General features: G+C 52.5%; 1 protein-coding gene across 1 annotated transcript; it reads right to left on the reverse strand.

The window, feature by feature from the left end:
* Positions 1–52: 52 nt before the first annotated feature.
* AKAP8 (A-kinase anchoring protein 8) lies at positions 53–18,700 on the reverse strand. The gene is made up of 14 exons (XM_044253844.1): positions 18,621–18,700; positions 15,695–15,733; positions 14,229–14,261; positions 13,484–13,760; positions 12,569–13,058; positions 11,948–12,077; positions 11,666–11,712; positions 10,540–10,573; positions 8,509–8,596; positions 5,954–6,095; positions 5,565–5,658; positions 4,985–5,115; positions 3,340–3,435; positions 53–835 (listed from the first exon to the last, which is right to left on the reverse strand). The coding sequence occupies exons 1-14, from the start codon at positions 18,637–18,639 to the stop codon at positions 326–328; spliced, it is 2,130 nt and encodes a 709-aa protein (XP_044109779.1). The 5' UTR covers positions 18,640–18,700; the 3' UTR covers positions 53–325.
* Positions 18,701–18,741: the final 41 nt, after the last annotated feature.

Raw genomic sequence — 18,741 nt, forward strand, 5'->3', positions numbered from 1 at the left:
AAAAAGGGCATTCAGCCAGCTGCTGTATTTAACAAGCAAAATATCATCAAAATCTAATTACCCATCTTTTATTATTCCAACTGCAGTGTAGAGAGACTTCACAGCCACGGGGAATGTACAACTTCTGCAGCCTTCGAACCAAGGCAGAAAGCCATACAACTCTAGAACACAAGCCCGTGAGGTACACTTTTTTGAAGCAAATGGCTGGGTCTCTTCACCAAAGTTTCCAGCATGTTCCAGAAACACACACCCTAGTTCTGCTTACAAACAAAAGGAGAAAAGAGCAACGCGTGATGAAACATGTCCCTGGTGACAGGGAGGAGGGTCACTCTGTGGGAGGGACGTCTTTGGGGTCCGCATCAGTCTGTTCCGCTTCGGCTTCTGCGACAGCCGGGGCCGGAGTTACGACCCTCACGGGGTCTTCCACCTCTGCTGCGGCCGCCTGCATGTCCCCTCCGGCCTCGGCGGCTTCACCTCCTGCCTCCGCGGCTTCACCTCCTGCCTCCGCTTCGGCGCTGCCCTTCTCAGAGGCCACGCCACACGGTGCCTCCACTCCCACCCGCTGTTCGGAGTGGGGACCGCAAGCGGCTTGGGCTGCGTCCGTGGGGCCTTCCCCTTGGGCCGCGTCCGTGGGGCCTTCCCCTTGGGCCAGCGTGTCGCCGCCTCCTGGAGCTGGCGCTCCTTCCCCATCTACCGCTCTCACTGCTGCCGTAATGACCTCAGCCAACACCTCCGCGGCCACCTCCTCGGGTGTCTCCTCCTTCTGCTCACCTCCTAAATTGTCATCTCCTTCGATTTCTGCGTCGACAGCTTCGCTGGTGAAAGGGTCTTCACCCTGGCCAGGAAGAGCAGAGGGAGACTGAAGGGGGCCCAGGGTGCCGCGTTTTTATGCTGAACGGCCAACAAGAGAAACACTTCCCGCTACAGCCAGGGAGTGCGCCCAACAGGTGCTCAGCACCACCAGATTCAGAAAAGGCTTCTCAGAAAAGCCTCACTGCAACCGTTTTGCACCTTTTGTCTTTTAACTTTTATTTTTTATTTTAAAGATTTTATTTATTTATTTGAGAGAGAGCATGAGAGGCGAGAAGGTCAGAGGAGAAGCAGACTCCCCATGGAGCTGGGAGCCTGATGCGGGACTCGATCCCAGGACTCCGGGACCGTGACCTGAGCCAAAGGCAGTTGCTTAACCAACTGAGCCACCCAGACGCCTGAACTTTTATTTTCTTATTTGGTTAGCTAGGACTAAAGCAGAATGGGGAAGGCAGAATCAGGGGCTATTCTTGTTTTGCATACTAGTAATTTTAATATTCACAATGGGTTTTTGAAAGATGTACTTCTCCCTCATTCAAAAGCTTTTAATATATCTTAGAATGATTTACAAATACTTGTTAATTTATTTTAAAGACTTTTAATTGTTTAAGAAAGAGGGAGAGGGACACCTGGGTGGTCAGTTGGTTACGTATCTGCCTTCGGCTCAGGTTATGATCCCAGGGTCCTGGGATCAAGCTCCGAGTCAGGCTCCCTGCTCAGTGGAGAACCTGCTTCTCCCTCAACTGATGCTCTTCCTGCTTTTTTTCCCTCTCTTGCTGTGTCTCTCTCTGACAAATAAATGAATAAAATAAAATGAAATAAAATAAAATAAAAAAAGAAAGAGAGCGCATGCATGTGAGAGAGGGGCAGAAAAAGCAGCAGACTCTCTGCTGAGCAGGGAGCCTGACACATGGCTCGATCCCAGAACCCTGGGATCATGACCTGAGCTAAAGGCAGACATTTAACTGACTAGTGAGCCACCCAGGTGCCCCTATTTATAAATATTTAATACAACTGCCTCCGTTTTACACTTTTTATTCAAGCATATAATAGTGAAGAAAGGTTCAAAAAGACTTAGGATTTCTTAACCCAACTGAAACAAAAAAGACTATTTTAAATTTTCGTGTCATTTAAGTACACAGCCCTGGTTATACAGGTGCCCCATTTTGTAGGTAAGGAGACTCAGCAAGCTGCCCAAGGCCAGGATGGAATCCAAATCTGACTCTCAAAAGCCAAAATTCAGCTAAAACTGTCTCTAGTTTAGGAAATGTAAACATCATCAGCAGATCAAGAAGTGGATTTTAAAAATACAGTATTTAGGGGGCGCCTGGCTGGCTCAGTCAGGGGAGCACATGACTCTTGACCTCAGGGTCAGGAGTTCAAGGCCCACACTGAGTGCAGAGGTTACTTAAGAAAAAAAAAATCGGGGTGCCTGGGCGGCTTGGTTGGTTAAACATCTGCCTTTGGCTTGGGTCGTGATTCCAGGGTCCTGGGATCAAGTCCCGCACTGGGCTCCCTGCTCAGAGGGGGAGACTGCTTCTCCCTCTCCCATTCCCCCTGCTTGTGATCCCTCTCTTGTCGTCTCTCTCTGTCAAATAAATAAATAAAATCTCAAAAAAAGAAAAAAAAATCTTTAAAATAAAACACAAACAAAAGGGCGCCTGGGTGGCTCAGTGGGTTAAGCCGCTGCCTTTGGCTCAGGTCATGATCTCAGGGTCCTGGGATCGAGTCCCGCATCAGGCTCTCTGCTCAGCAGGGAGCCTGCTTCCTCCTCTCTCTCTCTCTGCCTGCCTCTCTGCCTACTTGTGATCTCTCTCTCTGTCACATAAATAAATAAAATCTTTAAAAAAAAAAAAAAAATACAAACAAAAGCACTGACCAGCCACAGTTCTTAAATTGTTATTTAGATTCTATGCCTTTAACGGCTGGCACGAAAAGAAGAATTTGAAGGACCGAAAGGCTAGCAAACAGGTCCTCGTAGTTGGGCTGTGATGGTGCTTTACTCTGCACCCCCCGACACTGAAGTCGGGGGTGAAGTGTTTAGCAAATGGGCTTCCCAAGGAGGAAGCAGGGGCTGTCCCAGCTGAGCTTCGCTCCAGGGCACCCTGTCTGCTCCCGTCACTAAGGCTCAGTATTGTGGCAGCACTGGCCCTTCCTCCCCCCGAGCTCTTGGCTCACGGATAGCTGCCTCTGCTGCAAAACCTCTTTCTGGCTTCTTTCCTGGACAAGCATCACCTAACCTGGATTTCCCTGTGAGTACCTCAGCATCACTTGCTCAGTATTTCGCAGATATTCGGGGTTTCTTACGGTGAGCCCGCACCGCCACACGGACCAATCAAGCAGGATCATATCCCAGACCCTGGGCAAGCACGGAGGTGCAGGAAACCGAGCCCGAAACATTCCTGCACCTGGCCGTTCCTCCCAAGACTCAGAAATGCTAAATACTGCGCTCTGGATGCAGCTCCACACTTGCAGAGTCATCCTGCACTCCAGAAGCTTCTCCTGTCCACTGCACTCCTAAGCACGAACCTTGAGATATTTTTCCAGCATCTTCACTATGTGTCTGTTGTTCAAAACACTCTTAGCCACATGGAGACTGGTCTTCTTGAACTGTTCAGCAGCCAACTGCAAATGGAACCAAAGGAGAACTTTTACACATGGTGTACACAGAGGGGGGCAAGAAACACTAGCCAGGCTCCCCTGAGTTGCCCTGGGGTCAGCCCGAGACAGGACGAGGACTACCATATCTCTTCACTATGGCAAGTCCTCTGATGCCAGACTCCAGTAACGAGAGAAAGGTGGCCCTGGAGGGATTGTGGAACTGAGAACATGAGGCAATGCAGAAAAGTCTGAGGAAAGATAGGAGCACAAGGACACCACAGACAACCAGGCCCCCTGTGCATGGGCAAGGACAGAATGAGGACACCTGCGGACAGACAGCTGCTGTGTGGGCTCGGGGTAGCAGAAGGGCAAATTTGTCTTTTCAGTTTTCCGAGTTTCAGTGACAAATTCAGCCACGGAAGCAGGAATGCTGCAACTATTTGGCTGTTTTAGAGCTTGACCCATTCAAATGATAACCCCTTGTTGGTACGATGCTCTCTGGATGATCTTTCATAAACTAACAGATTCTAAGGCAGGAGTAAGGACAGGCCTTAAACCAGGGCTCAGCAAGCCAGAGGCTATGGGCCAAATGTGGCCACACCCATGCTTTACATCTGGACTCTGCTGCTTCTGCCCACCAGCAGCAGCTGTGAGGTGGTAGAGACCCTGGGGCCTGCAAAGCCAAAGTCTGTGATTTGACTCTTTATGAAAACAACAATAACAACAACAAAACTAAAACCGGATTCCTGGATGGCTAAGTTGGTTAAGTGACTGCCTTCGGCTCAGGTCATGATCCCAGGGTCCTGGATCGAGTCCCGCATCCGGCTCTCTGCTCAGCAGGAAGCCTGCTTCCTCCTCTCTCTCTGCCTGCCTCTCTGCCTACTTGTGATCTCTGTCTGTCAAATAAATAAATAAAATCTTTAAAAAAAACAACACACACACAAAAAACCCCTGGTAATACCAAGCTACACATTTAGTCTTGGGCCCCATCAGCTAAGTAGGACCAAGTCAGTTCTTAACTATGGGTCCCCTAGGCCACTGTGCTCTGGACAGCCCTCGGCCTCTGCTCCCAGGAAACCCAGTTTGTCAGCAACTGGGAAACGCACTTGTGTGGTTTAAAAGGAACATTCTTTATTTTTTTAAAGATTTTATTTATTTGAAAGGCAGAGATCACAAGGAGGCAGAGAGGCAGGCAGAGAGAGGGTGAGAGAGGGAAGCAGGCTCCCCGCTGAGCAGAGAACCCGACGCGGGACTCGATCCCAGGACCCTGAGATCATGACCTGAGCCGAAGGCAGCGGCTTAACCCACTGAGCCACCCAGGCGCCCCTAAAAGGAACATTCTTAACCAGGAGAATTTCAGCTACTCTAAGTCAACCCTAAGCAACATGTTTTTTTTCACAATTTAGTAGAAACTGGAATGCCTCTTATGAGCACTGATGAAATCACAGACTCAGCGGACTCCATCAAGACCGCCTGAAGATGCCAGCATTCCCTGCAAGACACAGAAGGCTCTGCGCCCCACCGCTGGCGGCCTGCAGGTCCCAACCTGGCCCGGCCCGGGGAAGGGACTCACCCTGCGGTTGTGATTGTGGTCCACCGAGTGCAGGTGCCGCTGGAGGAGCTGATGCTGCGCGGGGATCAGCATGTCACAAGCCAGGCAGTGAGCGGCCTCTATCTTCTTGAAAAAGTGCTCCTGGCCAATCCCTGTTGATAGAACCCAAGTCTGGTGCCATCTGGGACAGCTGGCAAGTGATGCTCTTCTCCTGCCCCCAGAAAGGCCCCCATATACTCCCAGCAGTCCCGAAGGACCAGGTTACGACAGCATCTGTGGGGCCATCACCGCCCTCCAGCATGGGTGTGTGGACAGAAGCCCTTCTATACCTGGGGATTTTCAACATTTTTCATCCTTCTCGTCATTTTTTTTTTTCCACAAGAAGAAGGAAAAAACACCAGAGGGCTTCCTATCAGTCCAATAAGCTGCCAGCAGCCGTGTGACATTCATCAGGCCACGCTCACAAGGCTCTTTCCATCGCCGAGTGTCCCACCCGAGGGTCCTCCCGTCACACTCTCAGCAGCCCAGCGCTGGCCGGCTCTGCGCTATGCCTCATGTCTTAGCAGCACATGGAATGGCGCGCCCCAGCATCACAACTCACCTTTGAAAGGATCTGGTTTGGGTTTTGTGCTTTCCTTGTCCATCAGCTCCTGACGCCGCTTCTCAATCTTCTTGTTCCTGTTTACGATGTACTCCTAGAGGAGAGGTCACCGAATGAAACAAGGACAGCATGGTGTGTGCCTCTCCCAGCTACACCAGAGGCAGTCCACCAAGGTGGCTACCAAGCCCCCGGCAGAGGACAGCTCTGTCTCAGCTACCCCACAGATGGGAACTATAATGGCTGGAGTGCTTAGCTGTCCCTCGGACTTGGAACTTGTATGCTGTTATTCTGAAATGTTCAGGCCTCTTATTTCCCTTCCCTTTCCCTTCTCTGTGAGGGATCAATTCCTGGAGGACCATCAACAGTGATTGAGGTCAATTGTGCTTTACCTGGAGGAACTCCACCGTCTTGTCAGGGAGTTTGGTACTGATAAACCTCAGTGTCTCTTTGTGAAATTTGCTTTGTAGATGCTTCTGGATTTCTTCATCTTCAAAGCTACGAAACTTGCACACAGAGCAGGCAAACTGAATCCTGGAGAAAAGATGAAAAGAATGATGACCTAACAATAATCAGCTCATCTTTGGTCAGAATGGAAATGGAAACGGGGAAGCAATTTACTAAGACTTTTGACGTTGTGTGGGGCATCAGAGTAGCAGACGCCCCAGGTCTCCCTATGCTGAGAATGGGGGTGCAATCTTGCAAGTGTTTTAGGAAAATGATTCATGCACCACACCAGTCTTTTTGGCCCAAGGGCCCATAAGAGAAGACACTAAGGTGGAGACTTTCCAAACTGTGGACTCCCTGAAGGCCCCAGACCACTGCTTGGGGAGGAGCGGATGCGGGTGTAGTACCTAACTCTGTAACTTCTTCCTGCGCCACCAGGATAGCGCATGGGAACCTCATTTTAGTGTGAGGGAGAAATTCCTGAAGACCCTTCACGATTTAAAACTCACAAAACCAAGAACAATTTTCCCCTGGGACTTAACATTAAGACCTATCATTATCGAATTCTACAGCTAAAAACCGTATCTTTGTTGTATACTTTAAAAACCTCACAAATGTAGTCATATTATAAAGCAAGAGAATAGCCAAGGAAGCCCTATGTCCTCACAGTAGGGGCGCTGCTTCCCTCTGCTATGCCCAGGCGGCTTTGGTGTATCTGGGTTAACAGCATAGGCCCTGTGGCACTCAGGATTCCACATCTACCAACTCAGACTTCTGTCAGCTCCCAATGCCTGGCTTCTGACCTCCGAACAAGGCACAAGACACCTGGTTTTGTATATACTCTCGACAGAGGAGTGATTTTTTTTTTTCTTTCCCTAAAGGTTTTATTTATTTATTTGAGAGACAGAAAGTGAGCAACAGAGACAACACAAGCTGGGGGAGAGACAGAAGGAGAGGGAGAAGCAGGCTCCCCACCAAGCGGGGAGCCCGATTCGGGGCTTGATCCCAGGACTCTGGGATCACAACTTGAGCTGAAGGCAAGGGAGATGCTCAAGTGACTGAGCCACTCAGGCACACCCCTCGATAAGAGGAATGAAGGAAAAAGCTCTAGGGCCCTATGAGTACGAACGGGTATCAAGAAGCTATCATAGAAGTGTGGGGTTCCTGCTTCAGCTTTACCACCCCTGTAACAATTTCTCCAAGTCTCTTTGAGGACCTTCTGTCCCTAGGGTGGAGTCTAAAGATTCCTTCTGAAAAAGTCATCTCAGTTCTCTTGAGGCATGAAAATAATACGACCTAGTCATCATGGATTCATCTATCTGAAAACAAAAATTTTGATGAATTTCTGTTTAACACTCAGAAGATCCTACCTTCTAGTTCCTGGCTTTCTTGCTCTACTGTTGGCTCTTTTTTAAAAACTTAAAAAAAAAAAAAGTATTTACTTGACAGAGAGAGAGAGACATCACAAGTAGGCAGAGAGGCAGCAGAGAGGGGGGGCAGTTCCCTGCTGAGCAGAGCGCCCAGATGTGGGGCTCAATCCCAGGACCCTGAGATCATGACCTGAGCTGAAGGCAGAAGGTTAACCAACTGAGCCACCCAGGTGCCCCAACTGTTGGCTCTTTTGCTAAAGTTTCTTTTGCATTTACTTGCACAGAAAAAGCACAACCCTATTTGAGCCTTAAGGGCAAGGATCCCCCCTTACGACAGAAGGAGAGCCTGCGTGTAGAGAAAAACCATATGTGGTCAAGGCCTGAGCAACCAAGGGCTCCCGTGGCCACCAGTAGTTTACATCTCTAGTCAGTAGTCACCTGATCACTGGAGAGACAGAGAGACACATGTGTGGTCACCCCAACACCCTTCGCACTTTTGTAATTCTTTTTTTTTTTTTTTATTTATTTGACAGAGAGAAATCACAAGTAGGAAGAGAGGCAGGCAGAGAGAGAGGGGAGAAAGCAGGTTCCCTGCGGAGCAGAGAGCCCGATGCAGGGCTCGATCCCAGAACCCTGGGATCATGACCCGAGCCGAAGGCAGAGGCTTTAACCCACTGAGCCACCCAAGCGCCCCTGTAATTCTTTTTCTGTTTAGAGACAAAATCTGTAAGATACTATCCTTGCATACGTAACTGCCATGTTGAACTCTGGAGGTGGTCTGGAGTTGGATAAGACACCCAAAGCACCTTCTTAGCAGTTCTGCTGAATGACGTTCACCTCTCCGGAGTGACACACACAAACCAGGGGCAAGGAAACTCGCGGGAGGGGAGCAGAGAGCAAGAGAGCCCCCTGCTGGATACATGCGGGCCACAGAGACCCACTGGCAAGAACAGAATGCCATCTGTTTCCCCAGTTTTGTCTCCTCTCCACCTGACTCGGATTTCCTGACAGGCTCCAGAGGCAGATCAAACCGAGCTGCTCCTGCATTGTGGAGTGAAGACAGATGCGCTTCGGAGAACCCTGCCAGCGCTCAGCTTCCGGCCAACCTCCCACTTTGCCTGCCTCCTCACCTGTCGGCCGCTCGGTCTCGCATCCGGTCTCTCCTCCTTTGCTTTTCTCTTCTCTTCTTTACTTCATCATCCTCATCGTCCTTCTCTCCTGCAACAGATAACTTCCTTCGAGATGCCCTGAGGAGCCCACAGAGGAGCTGAGCACCAGGGCCTTGATGGGGGTGGGGGGCCACAGTATGGCCACTACGCCCCCGTACCCGCCGCTGCCTCCACACAGGGCAGGGTCAGGACACCCTGAGGCACCAATAGTCTGTCAAAGGCTCCCAACAGGGATGTGCCTTTGATGAGAACCCTTGGGAGTTCCCAGGGGGTCACCTTACTTCCCCCCATGGCTGGGATGGGCCAAAGACCCAGTCCGCCCATCCCGCTCACACCATGGCCCACCTGCTCTCTTGTCCTTTCCTATCCTGCTTTTCCAATCCAGTGCCCTACCATTGGGTCTTCTCCCCAAGTCACTTAAGGAGAGAGAGAAGCAGTTCTTCCCAGATAAAGAGGCAGCAGCTGGAAGGCCTCAGAAAATAAAGCAAGCCACTCTACCGCCCTCCGTCCCACCTCTAGGTGGACCATGACGACTGTCCCGTCAGCCTCTTCTGAACTAGGGCCTCAGCAGGTCTGACAGTCCTTGCTGGCCCAAACTCTATCTTCCACTCACAAAAACAGTCCATCTAGGGCCTTCCCAGGGCTACGAGGGAAGCAGTCCTAGAAACAAAAGTGGGAAGAGACCAACTGGTCCTCCGTCGTCCCCTGGGGCCAGTGCAGGAGCTCCTCCGAGAGCTGTGCAGCCCAGCGTCCCAGCGTCAGGCCAGGCCAGGCCACTGTGGCTCAGGGCCAGGGCCAGACACTAAGGAAAGGTTGGATAAGCATCTGAACTGTAACCCCTACCCCTGATGCCAGTCACGAGACTGTCCCACGAAGATGGCGACCGGCGTGCGCTGCTCAGAAGCCTCTCAAAAGGGCGTGTGGGGTTTTTGGCAAGAGGTCACTGCCTGAAACTATTACTGCTGTTTAATAGCAAAGTCATCCCGGGTAGGCAGCAGGACCTGCGCGCAATAAACATGTCACCTTTGCTTTAGCATCTGCCCTGCTGCACAAGCTGCTAAATGCTGTGTGGTCCCAAGCTACAGGCATAACTGCTTCAGGACTGAGGCGGGAGGACCTCAGCAGGGTGGCTCGGCCTGAACACACAGGAGGAGGATCTAAGCCAGGGGCCTGCAGACTGACAGGAGCAGAGCCACAAAGGAGGCAGCCTGTCATTCTTGGGGAAAACCAGCTACAGACAGACCCTTGGGAACAGGTAAAGAAACAAGTGGTTTCTGGGTAAGCTCAAGGCCATATAGTCTCAGGCTGCTTCTCCATGGCCCGTCAAAAAGGTTTAACTTTGCTCTGCTCTTGCCACTTATTTTGGACTTGCAGGTGCCCCGCAAGGGCACCGGTGAGCCCTGCTGAGCAAGGACAATCTCTGGAGGATCCCGGGCTTGGTGTACCTGACAGGTCTCCCCTCCCACCTCCCCCAGCTCCCAACCGGGGCAGGTGTCTAAACTCCGTCCTGCACAGCAGGACGACTGCTGCTGGCATCCCCACCACAGAAGCTGAGGGCACAAGCCTGGGCTGGCAGCCAAGGAACTATGAGGAAAGAAAGAAGCCCAGGAAAAGACAGTAGAGGGATCTGCACTGGCCAATAAGTAACACAGAAAATAGGCTGGAGAGCGCCTTTCTTTCATTTCTGAGACTCTCCCTTCCCTACCACCGCAAGCTGTTGTAGACACTCAGAAATGAGGTGTTCCCCCAGCCCCCCGCCACAGCCTCCCATGAAGTGAGGCAAACAGATTTGTTTCCACCAAGTGCTCTTCTAAGCACTGGAGTAAGGCCTCACGGTGAGCGCCATGGCCAAGGCCCACCCAGTGGCCACGGCCTCTCTTCTGCCCTGAGCCACCAGTCCCTGCATCCAGGCCCCAGGCTTGCTCAGAAGGCCAGCCCGGCCTGAGCTGAGCAGACACAGGAAAGCTCAGAGGGACACCAAGCAATGCCTACCTCTCTGCCTCCCGGGGTCGAAGAATTCATCCTCCTGAAAAAGGGAACACACAAAGTCGGACTATGAGGTGGAGTTTCCGGAACTTTCTACAACCGACCTAGCACCCTGCCACCGCCTGGTCACAGTGTGTCAGGACAAGTCCCAGGGCAGTGGGAGAGGCTGAGCTCACAGACAGTGAGTGTTCTGTCACTGCTCCTGGTTGCCTTCTGAGATTCTGCAATGACCAGCTGCTTTTCTAGTAAAGTCACTGGCTCTTTTCTGGTTCTTTCTACGGCTAAAGAACTGCCCTTGGTAATTGTGTGCCTGCGCAGTTCTGCACATGGGAGTGCCAAGAGCCCATCCATCAGCTCTATGTCAAGAAACCCTGACTGACAGGATGCCAGCTCCAGCATGTTCTACCGAAAAAGGGCTTTACCATGTTCCCCAGCCTTCTGTTCACATTTACCAAAGGCTGTAACAAGCCAGGTGTGGATTAAAAATGATGCATCTATAACTGAAAATCGAAACATTGCCCATTTCTTAGACATTCAGCTCAAGATTAAATAAAAGTCACCAGCAGAGCACAGAGATTCCCAGACTCAAGATCTAAGCAAACCAATTAGGGAGTGAGTGAGACACCCCACCCCCTGCCCCCAGCCCCAATCTGACCATCAAAAGCACTTGGTCGAAGCCTTCACACATCCAGGTCTCCAGGCTACCCTCAGACATGGATTAGTTTGCAGGGGCAGCAAAGGCTCACCACCTAGGTGCTCGTGTGTGGTCATGGCTCAGGGGTGGCCTTTAATGCCTATCTCCTGTGACTGGCTTTAAGGGCTGATGACAAGGAGGCAGCTGAGCACCAGCACAGGGGTGGCAGGACACGAGTTTGAAAGTCTCGGCCCACGTGTGGCTATGCAAATCACTGACAGTACAGGAATGGCCGGGGTTTTTTTCAAGAAGGGAAGGATTGTCATGAATGCAAAACTCTTAGAAACCTAGCTGCAAGTCAGGCCTATTAGATCCACTCGCAAAGCAATCAAGTCTACCACAGAAGCTGTTCCTGCCTCTTTGGGAGAAAAAGGCTAAGTAAAGAAAAAATCCCACACTAGAGAAACAAAAAAGGGTGACCAGTGAAGATGGACTTACACCCCTGAATTCTTCATCTCCTGACCGGAAGTCAGCAGCTCCATCATCTACCAGACACAAAGGAGAGAGAAAGTCAGCCCCTTGGGAGTTGGTCCACTCCTTGTTTCACCCTCCCAGGCTCACTGTTCAGAGTGACCGGGTTTGTGCTAACTGCACTGGGGGCCGCGGGAGAGTGGGTGACATGCGCCACCCTTGAGTTCAACACCTGTCCACTGTATGTACGGGCGGGCAGGTAGAGCACTGAGCAGGAAACAGATTCATCCCACACCCCCCGGGGCCTACCGTTTTCAGAAAAATCTCCTTCGCTATCAGCCCGGGCCAGTTTGGCATCTGGCTCATCGTAGATCTGGAACTGCTTCCGTTTTCTGCCCATGCTGTCTGGGCCACAGCGGTCAAACCCTCTCCGCCTGGGCTACAGACACAAGCACATCTGATGTACCGCTTACCCGGACCATTAAGATACCCCAGAGAAATGAAGAACGGAGAGGTTGTAACATCAGAAAAGAGGCAGAAAAGATATTTTCCAAAAACAAAGGGAGAAGACATAGTTGAGCCATGCCCCCATCCCCAATTTCATGCCAAGCAGAAGTCAGACACAGAAGGCCACGTGTTATGACTGCATTCACATGAAAGCTTGGGAGAGATGACTCTACAAAGATAGAAAGCAGATTAGTGCTTGCCAAGGCTGGAGGCGAGGATGGGGAGTGACTGCTAATGGTAGAGGTTTGCATCCTTCCCAGCGGATGGAAATGTTGTAAAATTAGATGCTGGTGAAGGCTGCACAATTCTGTACATTTTACTAAAACCTGATCGCGCACTTAAAAATGAGTGAATCTTATAGGACACAAATTTGCCTCTACCCAGCTGTTTGAAAAGGCAGATTAGAACTTCCTGAGGGCTTACCCGATCCCTCATCCGGGTCTGTGACCGGCCACATCCATAGGACACTGAGTTGTCATAACCGCCGGCCCCCTGCATGCCCATCACACCGAAGTCAGGGGCCACAGACTGGGAGAACAGGGAAGGTGGTGGCCGGCTGGGGGAGGGGCCTCCCAGGCCCCGCCCACCCACATAGTTCAGTTCTGTCCAGGGAGCAGACAAGGGCTCCGAGGGGGCTGCGGGCGGCATGAAAGGGTCGCTGCGCATGAAGGTGCTGGGGTTGCTCCGGTCCTGGAAGCGGCCCTGGCCCTGGCCCCGGCCCCGCATGAAGCCATCAAGGGAGCCCCGCTCACGGGCTGGGTCTCGGCAGTCATTGTACTGACTGCTAAAGCCACCGTTTCGGTCAGGCCCCAGGTCAAAGTCATAATCGTAGCTATAGCTGGGGCGATAAGGATGGTGCTCGGGGAGGCAAGACCTGGAATCATAGGACTCGAACGACTGGAAGCGGAAGGAGCTGGAAAGGAAGCATAACCGTCACTATAATCCACGTACAAGCCTAGGTCTCCTTCACAGCTGGCTTCCCTATATTCAGAACAGCACACCACACCACCACAGAGGTCTCCTCAATGCTGAGAAGGCACAACATACAAACCCCCTTGGACATTGCTGAATGAGGTACATGAAACCCTTGGACACAAGAACAAGATCTACAGGTACCTGACGCAGAAATAAGAAGTCTAGCCCTGGTGTAGTTTAGCTAAGCCCCACCACCCCAGACACGAATAGTCCCACTGTGATGCCTCTGCCCAACTCATCTACTCCAGACTCAGGAGGGAGCTGGGGGAAAGCCCTCCCCGGAAGAGGGGGTGCCCACTGTCATCTGCACAAAGCTGGGGCTGGGTGGGGGGTCCTCAGGGAAGGGACCAGGTTCATAATCACCTCTCCCGGTCCTGCATGCCCTCCCCACCGCCGCTGCTCCCGCCCCTGCCTCCTTCCTTGGACATCATGTCCAAACGCTGGTTGATCTTGGCAATGAGGGAGTCGGAATTGTCGGTGCACGGCTCTGGGCCGTAAGAAGCCATGTGCACGGCAGGGCCCCCAGCTCCCAGGCCATCACTGGCCTTGGTGGCCTCCCATGAGGCTGGGCCATAGCTGTAGGTCGCTCCCGTGTTGACACTGGTGTTCTGTGCGCCATAATAATTGTAGTTTTCATAACCTGCCACAGGGAGGAAGAGCCAAGCCACACAGTCAGTCTATGGCAGACACATCCGGGGAGAAGCACCCACTACCCACACAGAAAGAAGAGTGTCAAGGAACCAAGTGTCACTGGCATCACCCCACACTGTGCACATCGCCTGCCAAAAGGCAGCAGGAGAAGGGCAGCGATGCAGCCTCAGCAATGAGCGGTAGGTTTTCCATGCCAGATCCGAAGTCTAGTTCCCCATCCAAAGCCAGAGATGGCTGAGAACGCACAAGCGGCAGGGGGGGCTGCTGCTCCCAGAACACAACCACAACCCTGGCCTCCAATAAGTTCTCCTTCAGATTGCCTGGACCTGCCAAGTCTTCAGGAGAGCTACGAGCCCAGCTAGAATGGGAGATGGGGATGGGAGGTCCATGTGTCCAGCCCTCTGGGTGGCTGACCAGAGGAACATCTTGCCCACTCACAGACACCCAAAGGGCCTACCTTGCCAGCTGGCCACACCAGTTCCGTAGGCACCTTAGAGGAAACAAAAACAGACAAGAGCTTTGTATACAGAGTGAAGGTACCTGAAATAGCCCCGCTAACTATCCCCTCACTCCACTACCCACAGGTCCAGGGCCGCAGGCGGCAGTCTGTGGGAGGCACCCCTGGCTGTCCAATAAGGCCAGGAATAGCTGGGGCCCACCAGCTGTAAAACTCATTTCCTGTGTGGAGCACTCAGCTAAGCATAACCAAGACTTCTCTCGTAGGCAAGCCCCGTCTCCCCGAGTAGGACAAGCGGAAAGGACGCTGCAGCATTCCCAGGAAGTGTCCAGTGTGGGCCACCAGCCAAGAGGCCAGATCCCCTGGCAGAGCCCTTCAAAAGTGCCAGTTCTCACCAGCAGCCGGAGCTCAGGCACCATCAACCCAGACAATGTATCAGTGGAAAATCATGTCCCCGACTCAACTGAGGAAGGGGACATTATGGACCCTAGTGACATGAAGGGCCTCTTCCTTTAAAACTTGGTGATGGGTGAAAAGGTAATTCCACCACCCCCAATGGTGCTAAGGGCAAGTTCCGGGCTCAGAAAACAAGGAGGGCCCTCAGCCTATCTCCTGGAACAAATGCTGGCAAAAAGCAGAAAACTTCACCACCAGGAAGGACATTTGGGTCCTTCAAGCACAGAGAGCCTCGTGATCTGGATTCCAGAGTAGGGGCGGAAGTCAAGCCCCCACGTCACATCTAGTCCGCTGCCCGTTTCTGTACAGCCAACAAGCTAAGAATGGGTTTTACTTTTTTAAATGGTTGCAGATTAAAAAAAAAAAAAGAGTATTTCATGACGTGAAATGCGTTCTTTGTGTCCTTCATATACTTGTCAAAACTCACAGAACCACGCAACCAGTGAGTAGAACTGTGGATCATAACTAACAACAGTGTATTGACACTGACTTGTTGCTGACAATAAATGCTTCCCACTAATGTTAAATATTAATAATAAGGGAAACTCCTGGGGTGAAAAGTAGAGAGATCATATGGAATCCTGTACTATCTGCTTAATCCCATAAATCTAAAACCGTTGAAAAATAAAGTCTATTAGTCAAAAAAATCTTTCATTAACCCCCTGGCTATTTACTTAGAATAACCCCAATGCCTAAAATAAAGACTATCACACATGAAAATTACATGGTATGCAAATTTCAGCGCTCTTAAGTAAATAACACCAGCACACAGCCACATCTATTTCTCTATAAACATCTCTGTGACTCCTGCATCGCAGAGACTGTGTAGCTCCCGGAGCCAAAACAAATTTCACTGCGTAGCCCTTTACAGAAAAGGTCGCTGGATCCGCAGGCTAGCGCCAGTACCCTGTCAGCCTCTCCAGGTTAGTTCACGGTGTCTAGGTTTGTCATGATGGTACCTCAGATCAGACCTGCGGGGGTGGAATCTGTGCCTCCCCGTAAGGTCTTACCTTGGGTGTTGGCAGGTCCAGCACTCCATGCCCCATAGCCTGCGGAGAGAAGAACTGTGAGTTACGATCCTATTTGTCACGCTAGACAAGAGGTGCTCCTGAGGTGCTCTGAGGAGCCAAAAGTGATCGCCTTTAAGGAGAGTTCCATGTCAGCCTCACGAGGCACCAGAATGCACACTGTCCCTCTAAAAATTCTCCACAGCTGGTTGATTTGCATTACCACACTCCACCTGCCTGAGGTCAAAGCAGAAAAAGAGTTGGGGAGAATAGGCTTTGGGGCCAGCTCTTGCCGGCAGCCTGCTGAGGGACCGTGGCCTAAGTCTCAATCCACAACTTAGGAGAACACAGGACAAAAGGCCAAACTGGCCTGGTAGGAGGACACAGTTGTGTCCGTACCCTGGGGGCGGTTTGGCTCACCAAGCAGCCCTAAGTCGCCCATAACTGAAAAACAAAGTTCAGAATTTGGAGACGACAACAGTGCCACTATAGGCCTCACTTCTTTGTGACTTTGGACCCTCCAATGCTCCCCTGGGCCTTCAAGTCCCAGGGCTTCAGCCTGGCCCAAGGTATCCAGGTAGCACTCCTCTCTCCGGTGGCTTCCCTTGCCCCTGTGGATTCCCATGACAGCATCTGTCTGGGCCTGTCATTTCTCTGTCCCTGGAACCTCAGAGCTGGGAAAGGGCAGTTATCCACACCCGTCAACAATCCCCAACATTACAGAACAGGAATACACCCTGTCTCTCTCCCCAGAGCAACCCAAGCCACTAGCTAAGTGTCCAACGTGTGCTGACACATGACAGGCACTGAGCATACGTTAGTGTTCCTGAATGCCATTTAGAGATTAGAAAGCTAACGCTTGAAGGTTAGGGTACTTGATCCAAAGACATGCCGCTGAGGGGGGCGCCTGGGTGGCTCAGCGGGTTAAAGCCTCTGCCTTCGGCTCAGGTCATGATCCCAGGGTCCTGGGATCAAGGCCCCGAGTTGGGCTTCCTGCTCGGTGGAAAACCTGCTTCCTCCTCTCTCTCTGCCTGCCTCCCGGCCTACTTGTGATCTCTGTCAAATAAATAAAATCTTAAAAAAAAAAAAAAAAAAGTAATTTCCAGGGGCACCTGGTTGGCTCAGTCATTAAGCCTCTGCCTTTGGCTCAGGTCAAGATCCCAGGGTCCTGGGATCAAGCCCAGCATCAGGCTCCCTGTTCCACAGGAAACCTGCTTCTCCCTGCCCCTCCCCTCTGCTTGTGTTCCTGCTCTCACTATGTCTCTCTCTGTTCAAATAAAGAAACAAAGACATGCCGCTGATGTTTGCCCTCTCCAGACTACAGTCTCCCCATGCCACACAGCCTTCTACACGTGTGAGGTAGAAAGACCAAGCAGCGAGTCTATCAGCAAATGGCCAACTACGGGGTGCTGGTCTAAGTAGCATACGCTAATTACATAACCTCACAATGCCCCTTTAGGTGGGTAATAATTACCCTGTTGTACCCAGAGGCTCAAGTGGCTGTCACTTGCCCATGATCTTGGAGCTGGAGCATGGAAGAACTGGGACCTGAACTCAGATCTAGATACCTCCTACAGCCAGAGAACAACTGTCAAGACTCAGGAAGTCTGAGAAATAACTCTAGGTGCCAAAGCTAGGAAGAATTCGGGGAGGCCCTACCATCTAAACTGAATCTGAAGGGTTTTGGCAAACAGGAAGTGAGGAAAACAAAACCTCTTCATGCTCAGGGTGTGTACACGGGGCAGGATTACTGTCTGAGAGATCTGGTGGGAAGCAGGCAAAAAATTGCGAGACCCCATCAGATTGCAGAAAAGACAGGAGAAGCCAGGGTGAGGCACCCTTGGACCCTGGAGGCAAAGCACACCGTGCACCTCAGGACCTCCCTTGCAATTACTGCTGCTGGATCCTCGCACTGCCACCTTTCAAGATCTGTGCCTTCCCTAGCGGTTGCGGCCGAGATCAGACTGCTTGCTTCTCCAAGCTCACATACTTGGATAAGGACTGCACCTGGTCAAGTCCTATCCCACGTATTCCAAAGTTCGACTGCTCCCTCCGGGCAAACCTGACTTCCAGCACGGAGTAAACGCCTCCGAGGAACCTCTGATTCTGGACCCAGAGACCCGGCCGCTAGAGAAGATCCGTCCTGCCGAAAGCTGCGAGGCCCAAGGGGCGCACACTCCCTCTTTCACAGCTCTCAGCCACTTCCAGGCCCCTCTCCTCCCCGCCCCCAACGCACAAAAAGACACCCAACACCTGACCGCAAAGTCTTGTCCCTAGGTCAGCACGAGTCCCGCACAGGGCAGGAGTCCGCCGAGACTGACCCCTGCAGAGACCGTGCTCAAAACCACTGCGCTGCACCGAGGGACTGGAGGTGAAAGGTCTGACGCCGCGCCGCCCGGACGGCTTCTGGGACCCGCGCGACCGACCACGTGCACCGCGCGCAGGCCCCCGCGAAGCCCCACAGGCCGGAGACAGGCACCCCAACTCCCTCGGGCTCCAACCGCGGACCCCGCGCCCCACGAGCTCTCGCTGTGGCTCCGCCCCCGGGCGCCGCCATTTTGTGGTCTTCGGAAGGGGAAGGCGAGCCTCCGAGCGGCGGGGTACACCGGCCCAGCTTCGCTGGGGCTGAAGGGTAGAAACGGCCAGGACAGCCCAAGGCGCCCCCCGAAGCCCGCCGCAGCGTCTGCCCGCCAAACCCCGCCCGCCTCCTCAAGCCTGGCCGACCAATCCGCACGCAGCGCCCCGGGAGCGACGGCTCCTAGGTCCAATGAGCAGCGCGCGCGCGCGCCCCGGCCTCCTCTCCGCGAGTCGGGCTGGAGTAACCGCGCTACGGAGTAGGCCCGAGTCCGCGGCCCTCTACGCAGCCCTAGCTGCGTTGCTGAGGGAGCACCCGTCTGCCTCCACCCCGCATTGAGCCACCCCGACGAACCTCCGTAGCCCTGCTCCATGTCTTCAGCTCGGCCCGCCAGCAGCCCCTTTTTCTAGGCTGCCACAGGACGCATGCGCTCAACACACCTTCCGCCGCCGGGTACTGGAAGACCAGGCGCATA

This window comes from Neovison vison, chromosome 6 (assembly GCF_020171115.1).
Source record: "Neovison vison isolate M4711 chromosome 6, ASM_NN_V1, whole genome shotgun sequence".
In the NCBI taxonomy this organism is placed as follows: domain Eukaryota; kingdom Metazoa; phylum Chordata; class Mammalia; order Carnivora; family Mustelidae; genus Neogale; species Neogale vison.